This window comes from Melospiza melodia, chromosome 15, assembly GCF_035770615.1.
Source record: "Melospiza melodia melodia isolate bMelMel2 chromosome 15, bMelMel2.pri, whole genome shotgun sequence".
Lineage (NCBI taxonomy): Eukaryota > Metazoa > Chordata > Aves > Passeriformes > Passerellidae > Melospiza > Melospiza melodia.
In genome coordinates, this window is record NC_086208.1 from 8,197,241 (window position 1) to 8,219,183 (window position 21,943).

The 21,943-nt window shown below is 35.1% G+C and overlaps 1 protein-coding gene across 1 annotated transcript in view; it reads right to left on the reverse strand.

Annotated features, from left to right (window-relative positions):
* The window catches only part of UNC13C (unc-13 homolog C), a 131,171-nt gene that overhangs the window by 87,267 nt on the left and 21,961 nt on the right, over window positions 1–21,943 (reverse strand). Inside the window, exons 3-7 of the mRNA XM_063169652.1 lie at window positions 18,571–18,593; window positions 17,980–18,044; window positions 14,416–14,488; window positions 7,303–7,374; window positions 2,409–2,628 (exon numbers count right to left, since the gene is read on the reverse strand). Of these exons, the coding sequence (XP_063025722.1) occupies window positions 2,409–2,628; window positions 7,303–7,374; window positions 14,416–14,488; window positions 17,980–18,044; window positions 18,571–18,593 (453 nt within the window). The remainder of the gene's footprint in view (window positions 1–2,408; window positions 2,629–7,302; window positions 7,375–14,415; window positions 14,489–17,979; window positions 18,045–18,570; window positions 18,594–21,943) is intronic.

The window sequence follows — 21,943 nt, forward strand, 5'->3', positions numbered from 1 at the left end:
TCTTTGTGATATATAAAATTACCAGTTGATTTATTTTAACATGAGGGGTTAATAGTCATCTTCCATCAGTGTTATGTGTTATACATAAAATTATTTATTGAACCAATACTATTCAGTGCCAATCACTACTGTGGAAAAAGTGTGGTTTGAAATACCAGATACAAGTGATCTCAGACTGCCAAAAGGCTGAATTACATGGCTTCTTCAAGGAGTTTTCTGCGGCTACTAAATCTTGAGAAATCTTGAAATCTCCTCGTCAGAGTACCTAATATTTTTGAATATGGAAGACCAAAATTCTAGCGATTAAAGATTATCGAGACTGAAAATTTAGGAATTAGTAGAAACAGAATTATGTGCTACCATAAAACAAAACACCAGTTAAAAAATTATCTAGTGATTTTATTATAAAAGAGATGATTGCTGAGCTGTCTGGAAAACATGACAGGTCATTCTTAGAAGATGCAGGAGGGAACTTTTAAAATTTTCTCTTATTTTCTGCCCTTCCTTAAAAAGTAGAAATGCAACAACATAACTGAATGATAAACCCTGGGCACAATCTGAATGGCAATAACATATTCCTGTGAGAAACCTTGTTGATTTTTGAGAGAGTACAGATAACACTGAAATATGTGTTAAAATACAACTTCCTTTAAGTAAATATCTTTCTCTTTATACTCATTTATTGCAACTAGTTTTACGTCCCCTATTGCTAACAACCTCTACTGCTGTCTATCAACAACTCTTTTCATGCAGTATTGATCAAACTAATTAAGACAATAGTGTAACTTACATTGTACAGAAAGTTAACACGCTCCTTTCACCCTAGGGACTGATACAAACTCAACATGATTGAAATCAATTCTAATTTAATATTGCACCTAGTACTAGAAAGGATATCTTATTGAAGATGAGAGAGCTAATGAAAGTGCTAGTGGCTTTTTTCTAAATCTAATTGAGAACAAGTTTATATATTGACCTCAAAGATCTTGAGATGTGAATTCATTTCTACACCTACATTAGCAATGATTATATATTAAAAAAATATATCACAGAAGTTTGAAGGTGAATACATCCTACTGATTACAAGGTGGGCAAAAGAATGACTATGATAAAAATAACTACATTTCACTTTATGACACTGCTAGCATCAGCTTTCTCAGAAATAGAGATTTAACCAATTGGTCAATTCACTTTTTCAATGGGAAACAAAGAACATGAAATTTTCAAACTAGTATACTATGAACGCTGAACAATTACTCTGTTGCAAAAAATATGACAGGATGCTCAGAAACATTTGCATACTAATGAGAAGAGTGGGATCCCTTAGGCTTGTTAAATATTTTATCTGCAATTTGCCCTCTAGAGGTTTTGTTCTTTTAAGACTCAGTTGTTTTGGCTGGTGATCTGGGCCAAGGGACAGCAGTCCAGTTTCAACCACAGTGCAGAATCACAATTAAGCACAGTTAGGAAGTTTGATTTAGACATTGATCACTGATTTATTGTCCATGGGGTCAGTTGCTCTGGAAAATTTTAATTGATTTCTGAGCAGTGCAAACCTTGAGCATCCATCCTGCATGACAGCTCCTCACACAGAGAATACAGTGAAAAGAAGGAAGAAATGAGTGAAATATCTCTGTAGTTTTCCTTCATGTAGAAGCTCTGGAACATATCAACAGTAAACAGTGTTGAATAACTCCAGAGTATGGAAGCCCATTCCACTCCAAATCAGAAAACTTCCAGGTCTTAATTTTCTATTGCTTAGAATCTTGCATAATAATCGTGTTGTAATTTAAAAATTGTTTCAATACACCTGATATATTTTCACAGAACAATGTGCGGTGGCTGGAACCAAGCGGAGCTTTTTGCTTGCTTTGCTTTAATTCTAGTGCCAAATGGCGTACTGACTAAATTTTTTTTCCCTTACACATACAGTATTTAGTATTTTGAAGATCCAACTTAGTGTTTCATATTTTTGACTACTTTATAGCACATCAATATGACTACAGTAAGTAGCAGGAATAATTTAAAAATATTTCCTTTGACATTTTTTGTGTTTTGAGTTACCTAAAACAAAGAGGGTTTATGTCAAGTAATAAATTGCTCCAGATATTGCCATAGACAGTGGAAAGTAAATAATTCACTGATGTTAGCAAGCATTACTTTGTAAAAGCCCAGCAACATTTGACAGACTTCAAGGACAAAAGCAAAATGAGTAGGTTTTCTAACAGTAGGTTTTCTAACAGTAGGTTTTCTCTTAAGCCTCTGGCTAACTTCTCAACTGAGGAGCATCAACACACCTTCACTGATTTTGGGTGATCTGGTCCCTCATTTCGAGGTATTGCTGAGCATACACACAAAATCAAAAGGTGTGAATTAATACAACACTTCAGCTATAATGAAATACTCACTCTGCAAGCAGTCAGCATTTAGGAGGTCTTGGCACTTCTCATGGCATTTGACACCACATTCTGTGCATCTCATGCCTTGTCTGGCTATGCCCCAAAGAAGGCCTTCACATTCATAACAGTATGTGGGAGTTGTAGCTGTCCAGATTTCAAAGTTATGAGGCGTAGTTGATGATATTGGATAGATCAAAGCTTGCAGGGTCTTCTTGAAGACATGGATTTTCTGTTGGGTAAGAAAAGAAGTATTTCAGCTGTATTGTGTATCACAAGTGAACTGTTTCAAACTATATGCTATTTACACCTAAAATGTTAGAAAATATCAGAATATACATAGAAGTATAAAATAATTTGTAAAATAGTGATTTACTCATTTTGCTTTACACTTTGAAAAGAACTCTGCTTGACTGTTTTGTCTGATTACACAAACAGCAGTTTTAAGTTGGAATAAAGTTATTCAATTAATACAAAGTCTTATATAAATATATTTTTATATTTTGAGGCAGAAATTAAAAAAAAAAAGGCAGCATTACATTCATTGGGGCATATTGAGTAGCGACCGAACATTAATTCTGAAAATTTAAATACTTCCTATAGGGACTTAGACATATTGCACAAAATGCCTTTTGATTATATACAACACTATCCTCTAATACCAAGTGTCTATATAACCTCATCAAATAAAAGCAAGCCAATTGTAGGGTTCCATTTTATCTGTACTCCTATAATAGCATACTTACTGTTTCATTTTTAAGCATCAACTTGCTTTTTACTATAGACAAGAATGATCCATACTCTCAAAAATCCAAACCCATTTCTTGGACTGTTTTGGCTTAAAACCCATGACTAGCTGTACTACAAGAACAGTTATTGGTTATTTACTGATTAGTATTGTAACAACTTCAGTCACAGCTCCTTAGTGCTTAATAAGATGAAAACAAAGCAATCCCTGTAGTTTTGCACACAAGACCTTGGCTTATATGGGCACAATGCTCTGGTTTGTTTATTTGAGCTTTTTTTCAGGCACCCTGATCTTCTAGGTCCAGGCAATTTATTGGGAATAAGAAGAGCTCAGCAGCTTGTATGCAGCACTTGGCACCAAGCTTAGGTTGTTTGTGCCTTTTTCAGGGGGTGGGTGTTCACTAAATGCACATGTGACTGCCATGAATGTATTAGAAGTTCTAGATTCCCATAGAAAGGAATAATTGTTTCATTTAGAAAGAAGAAATTGTATTACAAAAAATATCACCATATTAATTTTTTAGAATAAAACAATAATCCTATCATCAGAATATCATGATATTCTTATTTTAGAAAGAAGAAACCCTATTATAAAACATATCACAGTGGGATATTTCTGAAAGTCTGCCTGTCCTACCTTGCCCTCCTCTGGTGTAGATGTTATGCAAGGTAGCTCTAATGCTGGCTATAAAGCTGTGGCAAGGGAATAAGATTTTGGAATTTGTGTGGTTTTTCTAATTTTTTTTAACATCACTGCCACAGCTCTGAAAATATAGGAAGAAAAGCAAACTTACTCAGTTAAACATTTGTTAGCACTCCCTTATCTTTCATATTCAGCTGTGGTAATTGTATGCCAAATGGAAGATATTAACCTGTCTAAAAATATGCTGACATATTCTTGGTTTCATGTACCTGCATCTCTACTCAAACTGTGAGATATTCTGCTAATAATAGATTGTCTGATAAAAGTCAAATATTCTTTTTGTGTGCATATCTGCACAATCTTGCACAAAGTCATCAATCAAAGGACTTTTGCTACCACAGGAAAACCAGTACCTTGTAGCCATAGGGTAGCCATTGATTAATAGGATCAAGCACTAAAAATAATAAAACCAAATATTAGGTAGCTTAGGCTGCAACAGCACTTACTGAAGCTAGTAGTTACTGCTGAAAACAATATCCGTCCTGTGGAGCCTGGCCAAAGATATATGGTGAGACATTTCATGGATATCTGTTCTAAGCACAACTGAGAACCCTGAAGAACTGAAGTAAGAAAAAAACCTGATACAGCAGAAAAGACTAAAAAAAATACTGAATTGCCCTCCAGGGTAATTCTCAGCCTATCCTAATAACTTCCCCGAAAGCAAGCAAATGTGTGCACCAGTTTGATTTGGCAGAACCCAAGAACTGCGATAGTAATGACCAACTAACTCTGGAGAACTAATTTTTTGTATATTACTCCAGTTTTGCCTTCCATGTTACGGAGACCAGAAAGGAAACTTTAAAACAACCTAAAGTGAATTTATACAGCTTGCTGAGTGAATAGTGTTTCTCAGAAACCACTGATTACACTCTCCCACTCCTGAGCTCATGTAGCCTCAGTACAAATAATGCCCTTTCACCCTGTTCAGCTTCAGTATTTTTCACATTATAAATACTTTCAGAATTTTTCCAGTAACTTTTACATTTTTCTGAAATGTCAGTAAGCAATGAAATATACCCTCAACAGGCCTTAAAATAAACCTTTGAGGGTAAATGAAGTTTTCAGCTGAAAGACACAATTTGTAGATTGGTTTTGCTGCTGAACATGTTCTTTCCCCTGTTGTTAATAAAGCAAATTGCAAAGAAGAATTTTATTTCTCTTACTGTCTAGAGGTTTTCATTCCTATTACTCTTCTCTGTTTAAATGTTTTTGTTATGTGAATTATAGAGCATAACAACATGGCACTAATAATTTCCAATATAACTATATAACTAATAACTGGTTTGGCAACATTTAGCACTACTAATATATAGGAGGATTATTTAGTTATCTGCTGATCCTCTAAAGGGAAATTTACTTCTGTCATATTCTACCTGAATTACTTGATGATGTCATTGATGTATAATTTTCAAAATTGTACAGCTCTTTGTTCAACAAAGCAATTAAATGGGTGCTCCACTGAAAGCATATGTCTAAGTATTACACTGTTTAAAATGTCTTTGGCTCTGTGCTTGAGAACACACAAACTCAGTGTGTCATGAGTGTGTTGTACCAAAAGGATAGCAATGACAGGTGGCAAAGCTCAAAGCCTTAACCTCAGGGTGTAATTTTTTGAGTAGGTGGCACTTGAGTTTTAATAAAGGCATTAGTTCAAAGAATTTTCATACTGAATTTAATCAGCCAAATAACCCACACCCACCAGAATCATTAATATTCCCTCCAGAAAAAAACTTGGGGGAAGATAAAAACTAGAAAAGCCCTAATCAGAGGAATAACTTGCCCAAAGGGGAAGTTTTTTCCTTGAATTTCATTGGTGACTCCATTTCTTGATATGCATTTCACATCTTCATTTTGTGGAGAGTATCTGGAGAATTCTTTTATGCCTGAAAATGTCCTTTTTGTTTTCAAATCTTGCTCTACCCACTGTAATGATGCCCTAGGTTATTAAGTTTGGCTGGCTACTTAGAGAAGTAGAGAAGTAATGCCTTTCCCTTGTTTAAAATATCTTGCAAGAGGCTTTATGGGCTGTACCCTTAGATTTGTCTGGGAAAGAGCACTCCCTGGCCCTTGGTATGTGTAATGAGGGTGGCATAGGACTGGCTTCTTTTGTTCACCTCTACTCTGAATTAACTTTTTACATTTTCTCATCAAATGAACTTTCATGTGTCTAAATTACATTTGCTGTCTGCCTTCGGACTTAAATTTTTATTTCAAGATTGCTTAAGAAACAACTATTTCTGGTACACAGTTTTTCAAATGACATGGTTCAAATGGAGGACAAAGAATACAGAGGTATAAAAATACATTCAAATGAATTTTCCTTTTCCATTTCTCCTGAATCATAATTCAGTAGTTAAGATCCCATAGTTCTCAATTTTATCAAACTTTGCTGCTATTTTGAGATAGCAAAATAAAATAACTACTGCCCCTACTGGAAGAACATTTCAAACACCATCTGTTTTCCACCTCAGCAATCTATCCCTGAGCACCACCAAATCATAACTTCATTATTACCATATAAGCACAGAAAGTTCACAATAAATCAGGTAAGAATGATGGATATCAATATTTGTACTGCATGTTCCAGTTCCCACAACACCTGTCAGTATTTTCTGTTCTCCCATTCTTCTGCTATGCACCTTGATAACTATGTAAGAAAAATCCAACTCTTCATTTTTCTTCAGAATAGGATGTATTTTAGAAAGCTACGTATGCACTAGCAATTTGAGGAACACAAAATGGGCCAGTATTCCTTCAAATTATTGCTTTTGCTTAGTTCATATATAAATCTTGTGTCACACTTTAAGTATTCCTGAAGAAAATGGCACCTGTTGTGTTTTTGTTAAAAAAAAATGTCTTTTGTCAAATCTAAGTGAAATCAGTAATGGAAAACCACAGCTCATGCATTTTACTAGATATGACAGCATGTTTTTTCGAAAGACTCTTGTGGTTACTTCTTGTATGAATTAAATATTTCTTCTAGAATCACATATATTATTAGCATGAGTTTTTTTTTTTTTTTTTTTTTTAATCAAGTATTATCCCAAGGACTGGGAAAAATGATCATAAAAACTCACCTTGCAGAGCCCTGTCATTCTAATTGCATTCACAGTGTGATGAAGATAGAAAGATGATGAAAGACTGCAGGTAAACATGGTACAGTTGGACAATTTAAAACAAAAGGCTTCCCCAGATAGCTGTGTTGTAAATCAAAGGTTTTCTTGGTTAGTCCCCTCTGAACATCATGGATGTGAGTCAGCAGAAGCAAACCTGGTCTTGCTACTGTGGATCAGGCAGCAAATTCTGCTCAAGTTCCCTGAAAGTTCCTATACAATAAATGGAATACATTCAATTTCATCCAGTTTGGAGTGTGTAACGCTGAAATAATTTTTAGAGATCTGTGAACAAAAATTTCTGTTACCTAAATATCTCAAACCTGTCAGTGAAAACACTTACCATTTCTTCAGTGTTTATGGAGGTCCGGATGAGCATGGCCATGGAAATACCAGATTTCCGAGCTGCAAGGGTCTGTTTAAGGCAAATGCAAAAGAGTCACCAATTATACAAGTAACAGCAGCTGTTGAATTGAATGGAAGGCAAATACTACTTGATTATACTACTGGATGTAAACAAAACTGTAGAAGATACAAAATCTTTCAGTTAATGTTTGCAGCTCACAATTTTTAGAGTTTCAGTACATAATGGAAGTACACTTCCCATCATCATTACTGTTTCTTTCAGCAGTGCCCAGCTGAATTGCCATTTCTAATACAAAACCTGTAATTCAGAGGTTTGTGTCTCAGTTTTTTTAAACCACAGGCTGTCACTGTTTTTCTGCTTTGCCAACCAAATTAATGTGGTACAAGGATAGGCATCCTGCCCTAATTTAGAAGCTGACTGTGCCTGCAGCAACATGGGAGATCATTTTGCAGTAGTCTTATGGTTCAAGTTGTCAGTCTGGATAATTTTTTGTAACTCACTGAGCATTTTTAAATGGTGTGTATGTATATAAAATGCTACTTAAATAAAAAGACCTCAAGAAATCTTAAAGTGTTATTTTCCTTAAAGAAAATATTAATTCAGTGCTATGGATAGCTATACAGAGAAATACTTTGGTTATTTGAGACAGGAAAAGAGACCAGAACTCTGTGTCAATCTGTCCTCATTTGGCCACATGATGTTACTGGTATATGGAAAACTTCTGCTTCTGAAGACAATTTACTTGGTTGTAGAGATGAACTCCTTTGAGCTAGCATGGTACATACAAAGGGACTGAAAAATAAGTAATTTTAATATACAATAAACAAAGAAATTTTATATTCTTTATTGCAATACTCCAGAAATTTAAATGGGTCCTTGAGAATTAACTAGTGAGTGTAATGACCAGACAGGACCCTGGGGGAATGAGTTCTGTGTGTTTTACAAATAATATTTCAAATCTGAACATCACTTCTGCTATCAATAATCCTTTTGACCTGACAGATAAGATTTATTTCACTGTGCACAATATCAACCATAACACTGTTATATTACTGGACTGCACCTGGAGTTTTGTTATCATTCATCCTTTCTCTTATTCTAAATCATTCCAAGTGTGTTTGTACACTTGTGCCTTATCTCTGTTCTTCTGTCATCCACTATCTGCTTTGTCATGCTTTGCTGCCCTCACAGTCTAGCAGCGTGTGGATCAATTATACCACCCACTAACCACAAGTCTGTTGTTGCCTTTGTTGTGAGGATACAGATTTTCAACTAACTGTGATGTGGGTCTCTGTAGTCCATATTACAGAACTATCACAGCAAAAATTCAAATGATACTTTGTATGTGACATTCTTATTTTTGTGAAATGCATACTGGGCCAGAAGAAATTTAGGCTTACATCAGCAAAGGAACTGCATCATTAGTCTCTGGATGAAGAGACAATTCCAATTTTTTCCAATTATATAATTTTAAACACTGGTATATTTAAAATGGATTTCTATTTATTTATTTATAAGATTGTTCAATTTTAATTTTAAATGTTCACTTTCCCTAATTCAATTTTCAATACATTTCTCTTGATGATAATTAAACTTGCAGACTGACACAGAATTATTAACCTTGTGAAACCAATTATAGGGTAAGAAATCATCCTTGGCTTAGTAGTATTTGATTCATCTTCTATTACAAAGAACCTTCCCTTTTTTTTCTCTTTTAAAGTCAGGAATTTACCAACTCTATGCCATTAATTTGCTACCAGATTCTCCATTCTGTTATTATTAAGTAAATAATTCTGTTTACTTCTCTGTGACCGTCCTTTAATTCTATCAATGTGGGAAATGCCATGGGTATGTGCCAGTGAGATTGACTGCCCAAGGAAAGATTAGCGTTCATGCTTTGTTTTTTCACATTTTTTGTATAAAACACAACGCTACAAGACCCACATATCAAAGTTAAAAATGGCAAGCAAAAATGCTTTTGGATCATTAGGAGGAAAAGAAACAATTTTCATTATCAGTAGAGTTCTGGGTTTTAAAACAATGTACTGTAAGAGCATCAACTTTTTGATCCCTCTTGAAGCACAGGTTTTTGCTCAAAGTCTTGACAAGTAGCCATGTAGATTCACTTGCCTGCACTATGCTAGTTTATAGTTTCCATGTCCCCTACACTTAGGAAGGGATTTGACCCTTCTAGGTCTCAGTAGCATAATCCTAGCCATTCCAAGCAATAGAGCAATGTGAACGACTTGTCAGGACAGGAGCACAAAGGGCATAAGAACATTAACCTCAAATATAGGGCAATGACTGCTGCTGTGTTCTGTCCTCCAGCAATACCAAAGAACATGAGCCAGCAGAACTGCAGTTTCATGCTATCCCTGTAAGTCAATAAACAGATACTATTTCCTGTGAGAAAATAAATGGGGAAGCAATTTTGACCCTGTCATGTGTCCTTCAAGCCCAGTTCTCCCAAGGGGTGCCCTTGGCATCATGGAGCTTTACTATTTTCTTCTTAATCAGAAATGTGTCTAAAATTATAGCACAGTGCCCTATATAAAATAACAAAACCTAATAGGAAACAGATAATTAGGCTGTTCTCAATAAAGTGTTTGTCATGTTGGAAGACAGTGATATCTAGAAGGATTTGTGACAAACCAGTAAATTTAAAAGTCATATGGATTAAATTTACAGGGATTTTAGTGAAAAAAAAAACCCACAAGGATTATTTCCATTTATGTATCACTGTCAGAACAAACTACATCTACAAGAGAAAGCCCATACAATGCTTCTATTTTAAAACAATGAAGTTGGTGATAATTCAACAGCATGAAGCACTGAACACATAGCAGCGTCACTTCTTAAGTATGGAATAGAACAAGGAGGAGTGAGCAATTTGGAAAAAGAAAGAGGAAAAAGCTGGCAGATTTATCTATGGGAAACAAGGTGACAGGTTATGAACATAGCAAGAAAACTTCTTCCCCTATTGCCTCTATTTTCAAGCAGCAGCAAGAAAGAAAGGGAAGTGCAGCTCATCAGCTGGAGCTTCCAGCAAGTCCAAAACATCAGAACATCAAAAGAACATGGAGAGCAACAGGATCCTGCAGTGTTTCACACCTCCCTTAACAGGACACAGAACTTGTCAGCAGTTTATACTTGTGTACCCTCTCAAATTGATGTCCAGATAGTACCTCATGTCTTTCCTTAGGTAAAAATTTGACCTGTAGAGTGTAAGGACTTTAAGTGTTGTTGAATTATGAATATATGAAAAAAATTGTCACAACCAAAATCATAGCAAAACCCCCAAACAATAAGAGATTATAAAGCAGACCATTGTCTACTTAATTTTAAATTTTTTTTGAAACTCTCTAATACAGGATTTAAAATAAATTAGTCTCCTTTATGCCCAAGGCCTTCTAGACTACCTAATAACTTGTATCAACACTGTCTAATTTATTATCTCCAAATTTGCCTTAGCAGCTTAAATAAATAAATTAATATAATTAGAAGTCGTTGTAGCAAAAACATTGAAAAATGGTAACTGTAAGTAAAAGCAAATTGGATTCAAGCTACAATTACATGTTAAATGATCAATTGTGTTGAGGAGAAAAAAAAAAGAGAAGAAGTCTTCTATCATAATGAAATAGGCAAACTGTGTCTTGCACAGCTGAAACAGCACAGAGGAGCATATTCAACAGAAATGTTCAACAGAACTGCAGCATTGAGCGCAGAAAGAAGATTTAGAAAAAACAACAATTCAGCTCCACTACACAATCATTACTGGACATAACTGTCATCATCTGCTTTTTCTTCATATCTGTAGCACAGACAAAAAAGCATGATCTGTCCAGCCTCAAAGATAATTATATTGTTATGATTTCCATTTAGTAGACTTAAAAAAGCCCTCACAAATATACAAATACTTATTATGCTATGGTTTATTTATTTTATGTATGAATATTTTTATTAGGAATGTAACTGAACTTGCCTATCAATGATTAAAGGAGTTAAGACTACTGATAGCAGAATTAATGGACTACTCATAGCAGAATTAATGTATAATAGTCCAGGTATTTAGCTGACAACATACAAAACTAGAGAATATGGCATATGCAATTTAAATGAATATCTTCTTTATATGAATCTTAAATTACCATATTTGAATTCCAGCCTCTATAAATGTTTTTATTGAGGAGACACTTACAGAAAAAAAATTCAGTGCATTATCATTTTAGCTGAAACAAGCAGTTGCTTCATCTGGTGTGTTCACTTTGACAGACTGCTTTACAACAGCAGCAAAGATTCACAAGTTATTTTTATGTTCTTATAATCAAATAATAAAGCTAGGGCGCAATACAGTCTAGATTGATCAAAAGAAGAAACTGGCCTGATTACAGTGATTATACACTATAAAATCACATTTAAATTGAACACAGGAATTTTCTAGAATCTTCATTAACAGAAGCAAAGGCAGTAAAATAGATCTACCTTTGGCTGTGGCTGGGCAGATCACCACACCTATTTGGCCACTGAGATATAAACTTCTAAGCTCCACTACAATTATTATTTCTCTCCCTGATTCTCACCTCAACTCAAGCTCTAAAGAATCTAAAAGATAATATCTTTTTTTAAAAGCAGAAGTTACAGCAATTCCACCAGCAAGTGCCCTGGACTCTTTTTCCTAGCTCTCTGTATTGTTACTGCACTTGAACCATCACTTCTCCTTGCACTCTCTCTCTCTCCTGTCCCAGATATGCTCTACCAGAAGTCTAATAATGACACACGACTGCAGCAAACAGAACTGCTCCTGCAGGTGGATTTTCACTGCCTTATCCTCTCTAATGACTGAATCTAAAATAAGCAGAGACTGACAATGCAATTGCATACAAAAACTTTTCAGTGGTTTAGGAAGCGGAGAGCATCCAAAGGAGGGCAGTAAGGTGGTGAGGGATCTGGAGGTGAAGCCCTGTGAGGAGCAGCTGAGGGCACTGGGTTTGCTCTGCCTGGAGGAGACTGAGTGCAGAGCCCACTGCAGGTACAGGGAGGGGAAGAGGAGGGGCAGGCACTGATCTCTGATCCCTGGTGACAGTGACAGGAGCTGAGGGAATGGCCTGAAGCTGTGTCAGAGGGGTGGTTTAGGTTGGGGATCAGGGAAAGGTTCTTCCTCCAGAGGGTGGTTGTGTTCCCAGGGCAGTGGTCACAGCGTCAGCCTGATGATCCTGCACAGGGCCAGGAGTTGGGCCTGATAATCCTTGTGGGTCTTTTTCACCTCAACATATTCTATGCTTGCGTGTTGAAAATTGGATTTTTTAAAATGTGAATTCATGAAAATGAATGGGAGTTAGAGATATTATCTTAAGAAAACATACAGAATTTTGGTAAACATTGTATTGAGATACAATGCTGAAAGCATGAAAATAATGGAGTGAAACTGGAAGTGCAGAGGGACTAGGAAAATAAGAAAAACTAAAACTGATTAATACAAGAGAACTTAAAAGTAGGGAACACTTTGAACTTCTCTTTCTCTAGGTGCCTAAGACTTTCCAATACCACAGGGGAAGCTTCATGCTTGAGACCTAAACTTTGTGCTTGTATCATCAGGAAAGATATTTGGAATATAATGACAACTTTTTAACATAAACTTCTTCCATCAATTTTTCTATACATGATGCAGAGGAGAACACATTCACATAAAGCATCACTTTCCTTATGATTAAATTCTTGGTTGTAAAATAATTTTAACTTTTCAATAGAAGGTCATAATAAAACATAACATTAATGAAATCTGTAACAGTTACTATGATCATTTCAGAGCACTTATAAATAAATAGAAAGAAGTACTTACCATAGCCTTAAAAATCCAGACAAGATAGGAAAGAAATTATAGAGAGTATTAATTTGTCAGATTCATCGCACAAAAAAGAAAATAAATTATATTTATTTTAGTCAGCATCAAAAGAGTCTAGCACTCCTTTCTAACAATATTATTTCTGGTTTTCTGAAACAGTCATAAGTAAGCATAAGAAAGGATCATTTACATTTATTTTGATGTCTTAATGTATTCTGAGCTATACCTTTCTGTAAGCGCTTCCAACAATTAAGAACAAAGCAGAGTGCCATTTAACATGCATTAAAGAATTATAGCAGGACAATAGACTATACTCTTTAACACAACTAATAGCAAAGAAGCTGCTGTCAAAAAGATGGTTTAAATGAATGCAGGCTCTACTATGCTGTGCAGTGTAATTTTTCACCAATTTCAGAAGGAATTCTACTCTAAAATGGTTGCTGTGCTTTTTCTTTTTGACTGCTCAGGCAGTGTGGCAGATCACCACAGAGTAACTGAACACAGAAACTGAGAAAACATTGAGCAATAATAGACAAAGGCTGATCTTTTAATGACAATAATAGCAATCATTTACTTAACCTAACACCCAATCACTTCTTTGTAGTGAGAGATTGGTTTGGGAGCTCATCATCATCGGAGACTAAATATGTATTTTATTGAATTCTGAATTCTATACTACCGAAAAAGAGAAATGTGAATAGCACTTGAAACTCTTCGAGGCAGAGAGACTCTTCTTAATCTTGTTTAGACTGGAAGTCAGAGTAAATCTCAAAGGAACTGCCATTCTTTTCCACTGAAATTTCTTTTCTTAAATTATTCTTGTTTACAATGACTGTTAGAAATCCTGATTACCTCATCTTGTACCTTAAGTATGCATAAATCTTTAAAATGTTAATAGTGAAAAGGGCTGCTTTTTAAAAGGAACTTCCTCTCTCTTTCAGTATCAAAATATATCAAGTGAAACAATATCCCAAACAACATCTTTGTGAAAATGAGTGGCTTTTATTGAATGAAATGCACATTATTTGATTACACCAGTAATACCTAAATATCCAATGAGATATTCAGACTTATCTAGTACATTATAACAACTGCCTCATTGACTTTTACTGCCCTCAATCTATTCTCTCAAGACTTCTTTTTTCCATAAAACAATTGTTGCAAACTGTCATTCTGATGCACAATAGTAATTACAAGAAAGACCTGCACAACTGGCAAATGAATCAACAGTTTCAGAAGTTACTCACCACATCTCGAACAATGGGAAAAGATTTCTTCCTTCGTAGGTCTGGCATGCTGTCAATTCCATACAGTCCACGACTAAAAAATAAAAAGGCAAAGAAGAAAATAAAAACATGGAGCTTATAAGACTACATCCTTAAGAACTGCTTATAGTATTTCTATTTACAGTTAAAAATCAAAATTAGCAGTTCTCAGCCAAAGGCATGTGCTCCAATTGAAAAACCAGTGCGAGTGTTCTTGGTGCTTTTTCTTCTGGCATTCACCCAAAGCAGAGTAGCTAAAAGGTTGCTTAACATCTCCTAAAACTTTTTTACCATTGAGTTAGAAATTATGAGAAAAGCTTTCCATCATAAGGTCTTGTATATCTGGTAGCTGCAGCACAACATTACATGTTGAACATCATTGATGTCAATGAATATTGTTGTATTAAATTTGATACAAAGTTTAAAATATCTAGCTAAATACATAATCACATCTCAACTCCATGCAACTGTGGAAAACAGAACTTGTCACATTTTAAAATAATTCCATGGTGACCATCATTATTTTACTCTTGCCTGATTTGAGCTTTTTAACTGAGCACAGAATTAAACCCCAGTTAGATCTCACACAGAGCCTGGAAACAACAATAAAGAACAACTTGGAGTCACTTCAAAGAATAAAAGGCTGACACACCAACGGAATTTAAAAGAATACATATTGATCTGGATAAAAAATTAGCTTCATTCTCTCTGACTATTCCAAACAATTAACACAGGTATCTTCCTGAACTTTTTCCACAGAAGGTTTGGAAGATCTCCATCTACCTTGTCAGTTCTAATTTACAGACACTTGGAAATTCTCAGAGAAGCTGGGATATTGGACTTTTCAAGACCTAACATATTCCTCTGCAAGGTCCTTTGTTGGCACTGCCTCAGATACCTTTTCAGTTCTTATATCTCTGTCTCTGTGTATATAAAAACTGAGTTCACTACAAAGAGTTTTTCATCTGAAAGCCCTAAGTTTATTTACACCTGTTACAATTATTATGTGAAAAGAGATATAACTAAAATTAGTGAAGAATTTTTCAGTTCCTTCTGATCCACTCACACCATTCTCTAACAAAAGGAAAGAATTCATAGTCTGTTTATGCAATTCCTTTATATTTTCCCACAACCATTTTTCCGTGCCGGGTTGTGATACTAGAATACTTTTCAATAACATAAAGATCAAAGTAGACCCAAACTGCAGCTTCCAGACATATTTACAAACCCAGTAAAAGTGTGATAGAAATAAAATAATATTTCTGAGGTTGTGAAAAGTAAATGTACAGAGACCAAGAAATAAACTCAGGGCTTTTTGCTACTCAGGAGCAGTTCCATCAACAGCAAATAAAACTTATCGTGTACAAGGCATTCTTGTGCTCACATAGAGGCAATATCTGTAAAAGGATTTCCATCTATTATTCTGCTGTATAACATAAAGTATCACTAAAAGAGAAGTTCTTACTAAACTCCTTTTAGTCATCATTAAGAAATAACATAGCAAGGGAAAAATTTTCATGTTAATGTAGGTTATACATTGAATTGTCTACTCTCCTCCCTACTTCCAATTATAACTCAACAATAACTTGACATAGAAGATGATGAAGTGCAATCATAATAATTTGATAAAAGTTATCATTAAAGGCACGGAAAAAATCCCTGTCATTTTAACTGTTTTTTGGTGCTTCTGGAAATATTCTGCCTAACAGTAATCTATTTGAATTTGTCAGAGAATTCAAGAAAAATAAATTTGATTACCATAGAGACAATGCCACTGAAGGAAAGGAGTAATCATCTGCATGCAGCACCATCTGTGTATCGTTACTGAATTTCAGAATGGATTAGGCCATGTGGTAAAATTATCAGTCTCTGACTACTCATTAGGAAGCAGTAAATGAATACAAGAGCAAGTCTCTGGAAAAAGTAAAACAGTACTACCCAGGATCCATATACATGATGAGAACTCCAGCTGACGTACTTTCACTTTATAAAAATATGGAAATAATGAGCTCTAAAGTGCCTCATCTTTAAGAAAGTGAAGAAAAATAAAATGAAGAAGTTATTACGTGATACTGCTATGGAAAAACCAGTTAAAGTGGTGTTTCTGCCTTTTAACAGAGAAGTTGCATGAGAAGCCCCAGAAATGCTGTCTTTGGTCTTTGCCTTTATTTTCTTGTCATGGGCGGTTCTCTCATTTCATGCAACGAAGTGAAGCTTATTGCAGAGAATGGAGAGCTGCAGTCCCTGCCATGGCCTTGGGGGTGCTGGTGCATGAGGTGGGGTCCCAGCATGGCAGAGCGGGAAGAGTGAGACAGAAGAGAGTCAGCTGGGGTATTTTCGCATAGATAAAGCATGGTAACAATGGTTATGAGGGAAGAAATCTCCTCCCTCACTTCAAATAGCAAAACCTTTTGGAGAGACTAAGAGGGAGAAGGAGTCAGAGCTAACTGCACTCAGTTGTGCTGGCAGTAAAAAGACTGAGGGATCCTTGAAATTAGCATTAGTTTTTGCACGAAGGAGTAGAGTGGGAAGTGTGATTAAAACAGAGCCACAAATGTCTTTGGAATGATAGCATTCTTTGCCTGAATGAGGAGTGAAATGAAAATTGCATAACTGTTTTTAATGAGGCCTAGTAAAACAGAGGCTTGAATAAAGATACTGTGGACAGCAAAGCAAGGCAAGGACAGGTCTAAACTTTGTCAGCAAAAGAAGCAAGGTTTCATCTAAGAACATGAGCTAATATTGAGCTGCTGCCAGCCATATGACGTAGTGCATAATATTAAGCAAATTAATGCCATAACTACCTTTTAGTGACACCCACCTCTGCTCAAAATCGGAATCTAAACAGGAAAAACTTCACAGTGTCAACTGGATAGCATTTCAGATATAAAAGCTGAAGATGAATGATTAATTTAATCTCATCACCTTGTCGTTGTAATAAATTGTAATTACAGTAAAAAAAGTACTTACAGAGTGCACCAGCAAGAGGATAATACCCTTTTTAATTAGGTAACTAATAAAACTGATAAATTTTACCAAAGGCTTTTATTTCTTTACCTTTCCAGATTAAATAATAAGAAAGTATTCAGAATAGGAAGGAATCCCTTGAACTGGATGCACAATAACTTCATTTGGAGACAAAAAACCAAAATGTACAGGTTTCTTCCATATACACTCTCAGCCACTGCAAGATCTTTTCCCTTGACTTTTTAATTTCAAGTACTAGAGAGATATTATATTGCTAGAATTGCAGTACTGTACATTTACCAGAACAAAGACAAAATTGGGCTACACTTTAAAGGAGACTTATTTCATTTGCAAAGAGGTAAAATCTGTTACCTAACTGACCTCACCATTGGAACTGCTGTATTAATTTCTCAGAAAATAACGAATTTAAAAAAATTAAAAGGGGATGACATAATAAAACTATCTTCCTTTTAAAATAATACAATTTCTTAAAACAGAAAGCTTAGGAAAAATGCTATAATGCTGTAAGAATAATTTGCAGATACAAATAAAAAAATTATCAATTATACTTTTACTTACCCAGCAAATGCTTGGACTGCATAAAGCTTGGAAGCATCCAAGGAACCTGCACTTACCAACCGAGCCTTTAACAGACATCAAAAAAAGTACGGTTACTTGGTTGCTTTTAGTAGGTTTTGGAGACAATTTTACTGCATCAAACATGTAAGACATATGAAAATGTTTAGCAGGGTCAGCTCCAGGCCAAAGCTAGACTAACTGTTCCTTTGGGAAACATTTTGATAGCATTCAGCATTTAGTGACACACAGTGGAAGAACCCATGGGAAGGTAAGGTATTGCTTCCCAAACACCCTTGCCCTTTAAATCCTATAGAGAATGCAGGGTAGGTGATAATTAGAGGCAAAAATCAGAATCATGTTTGACAGTAGCAGACCCCTGTGTTGGCAGTTATGGTAAGCACAACAGTGAGGGTTACCCTGTATATAAATGCAACACATTTGCAATACAATCAAAGGAGAACAAAAGAGTGGAAAGCTGGGAAAAACCATGCAGATTTCACAACTAAAATGACGGAACAAAACAGGTCAAATAAGTCACAGACAAACATCAACAAAATACATGATCCCTATAGCAAATAGGTGATTTTAAACCTTTTCATCCACAGAACCGCTATCTGAAAGAGAATTGGGAAGAAGGGGAATATAGGTTAGAAAAACCAGTCTATGAAAAAAATCTCATGCTATAAAATCTGTCCGTGTTTTAATCTGTTAATGTAGACCAGAATCCAAACAACACCTGTGCTTAGCCATATAATTGGTGTGAGATCACTGTCACTACATTTTAAACAAACAAAAAGATGTTCTTGGTAGATAAGAAGACCTGCCACTTATGAAAGACAGTGTGGACAGTACACATTTCACCTACTGTACCCCATCTCCATGGGATTTTTAATTTTATTGCTTTTTAATAAATGTATTTTAAATAATAATTAATATATATTTAATATATTTTCAGTGTTTAAACAAATAATGCTCTATTTTCCAGGAAAAGGCAAGTGTTTCTAAGGATATAAAGAACACACCTCCCAGCTCAACTCCTGGACTGTAACTATTCTATCACAGCTACCCATAAAATGACAGAAATTACTCCCAAGATACTAACAGAACTACAATTGTGAAAGTATAAGTTATTTCATATATATATATATATATATATATATATATATATATAATTATAAATTGCTCAATGTAAGAGCACATTGTGAAAATTTACAATCAGACAGAAAATATTTGCTGACAGAAAAAACTACCCTCATTTTATTGTCTTGTCACATTTGTAATTTAGAGTACAGCGCATACATGAAACAACATTATTTTAATTGTCACCTTACTGATCTTCCCACCTCCCCAAAGGGAGTGCTCAAGGACCCTTTAAATCATGTGGATATTCTCGAGATGTTCAGAGATATCTCAGGTTATGTACATCACAGAATAACAATTTACACCTTAAACATGTGCCACATTTAATTTTTAAACCAGTTTATATACAGGAAAAATGACATTCAAACACATAAATCCAAAATATACTGGCAACTGTAAATTGCATAGTGAACAGTAGTGACAATCAGGGAACTAAAATGCTCTATTCTGCCACTAATTTTAGAGGCAGCTTACATGATCAAAGCATTTGACTGACTGGATTTATGAAAATGAGCTTACTCTTTAAATATTCTATTTTTTAAAATAATTATTTGTGAAATGGATTTGTTTCACAATATCAGACAGTACTGGCTACTCTTTCAAGCATATAAAGAATATTTGGACAACCATAAGATCTAACCTCCCCACCCCAAAATTATTATAGCACTTCATAAGCAGGGTGAAAGCAAAACCAGGAGGAAATAGGTGACTGTAAGCTGGGCTGGCCATGGCAACAGGGTGGGGTGTGCTTTTCTGAGACCTAAAGAGGAGTTAAACCCAGAGGGCTGGAGCAGCATCTGGACATCAATGAGAGGAAAGTCATGACAGCACTTAGAACTTAGGGTAGGAGAGACAGAGGCATCCATTCTCCAACTTGTAAAAAAGGAAGAATCCGAAAGGCAAAGAAAAATCTGGGGACTGGGGGAAGTTTTAAGCAAGGCACTACTTGCAATTTAAGAAGCCTCACCACAGTATTTTCATGCAACCTGCACCTTCTTTTAGACTATCTAATCACAGCAAAATTGGTAATACTGACATACAAAGGCACAGAACAAATCTCAGTATTATTTATGTGGAAGGCAATTCTTAAATAGTTGGCAGATACTTTGATATCAGATGCCTAAAGAATCACACAAATTATATGTTTAATTCACTTTAAAAAAATTATATTAAAAATTGTTGAGACTTGTCTTCTACATAAAATGGATTTTTTTTTTCAGAGCATGAGAGATAGATAGATATATAAAATTTTCTTTACCTGTCTTGGTTTCAGCCAACTTAATCTAATTTCACTACATTTCCTTTACTGGAACCTAATTTTACCTAAATTTAGTGAGGAGAGTGACAATCAAAATTAGGAAGGAGGAAAAGTATGTTTTTGGTTTAACTTGCTTTTCTTGGTAGTGACTACATACAAAGAAAAATGCACCCATCCAATGGTCTCTTTTCTCAATAGAAATTGCATAAAGTGGACAAGTAATGCAAATTTCCCAAAAAAGAGATCTTAAGAACATCTCTTCTTTGTAACAAATGAATGCAACTTCAGAGACAAAATTAGTTTGAAAACTTCATTGTTTACTGCTTCTTCTGAACTCACCATGAGTGAAATAATCTGAACTGTGGAAGTGTTCTTTGCCTGTATGAGAGCACCAAATCGGGAAGTGTACTGAGTCACCAAGCAATTCACTTTAGTAGTCGTTAGGCTACCAGAACAGACAGCAACATTCCTTGATGTAGATAAGAAATGAACTGTGATTATGTAAGAGACCACTGAATGTATTTTCAAATCAGGGATTCAAGGCTAGACATCTCAGATTATACTGCTGAATGACAATGATTTACTTAAAAGAGCTTATTTTCATGTAACTCACTTCTGTCATCCACACAGTCAAAATAGTAACCTAAAAAGGTAATGAGTGCACCTAGGAGCAGTGGAAACACCAGTTCTTATAGCTCACCCTTCTTACTTTAATTAGTTGTTTCTCCTTACATTTTAATTGAAAATCCATTACATTATGAAATACCAGTAATAGCCTTCAGATCATGCCTTTATACCAAAGGCCAGTGTAGATAAGAGAAAGGTATTTTTTACTAGGATTATAGGAAAAATCCTTTTGCTCCTTAATTGTTGCTATTTCAGCTCAGTGCAGTCCCCATTGATATTCACAAACCTGTGTAGCAGAATGATGAAGTGCAGGGTGGTCATCTATCTACATACTACTGAAAATTATTTTTACTAATGTCAAATATTGAAGGCAAAAGGAAAGTGCGCACAAGCCCTTTTTATTTTTTTAAGGCAGTCAATTACATTTAATTAGATAACTAAGCAGGAAATTAGATAAAATTAGTCTTTAAGTTTCCTTTAATAAGTTCCAATTATTAAAAAGCTGTATAATTCTCAGCATAGCCACTAAATCTTGCCTTCTGTTGAAAATAGTTTGCACATGGGTATGGCTGGGGAATGAAGTGAGAGGGGCTTGTCATTTTTTCAGTACCCTCAAATAAGCCCCCTGGTTATTTTCTATCCACCTACCAGTTTAAATGTAGGCTAAGTAAAATTTCCAACAAGTGTTTATTAATACTGCATAATTGCTATTCAATCTTGGAATTAAAATTAACAGATCTGAGAAAAGTTTAACTTTACATTTTTATCAACTGTTTTCACTTTTCAGTCATGGTCCAGTTTATTCATTCTATTAGCAATGTTGTCACCTATAACTTCTTAAACAAAATAGAAATTAATCATGCAAGACAACCAGTTTCTATACCCAATTTTCTGAGGAAAAAACAAATCTATAAAGGATGTTGAAAAGCCAGAGTTTCT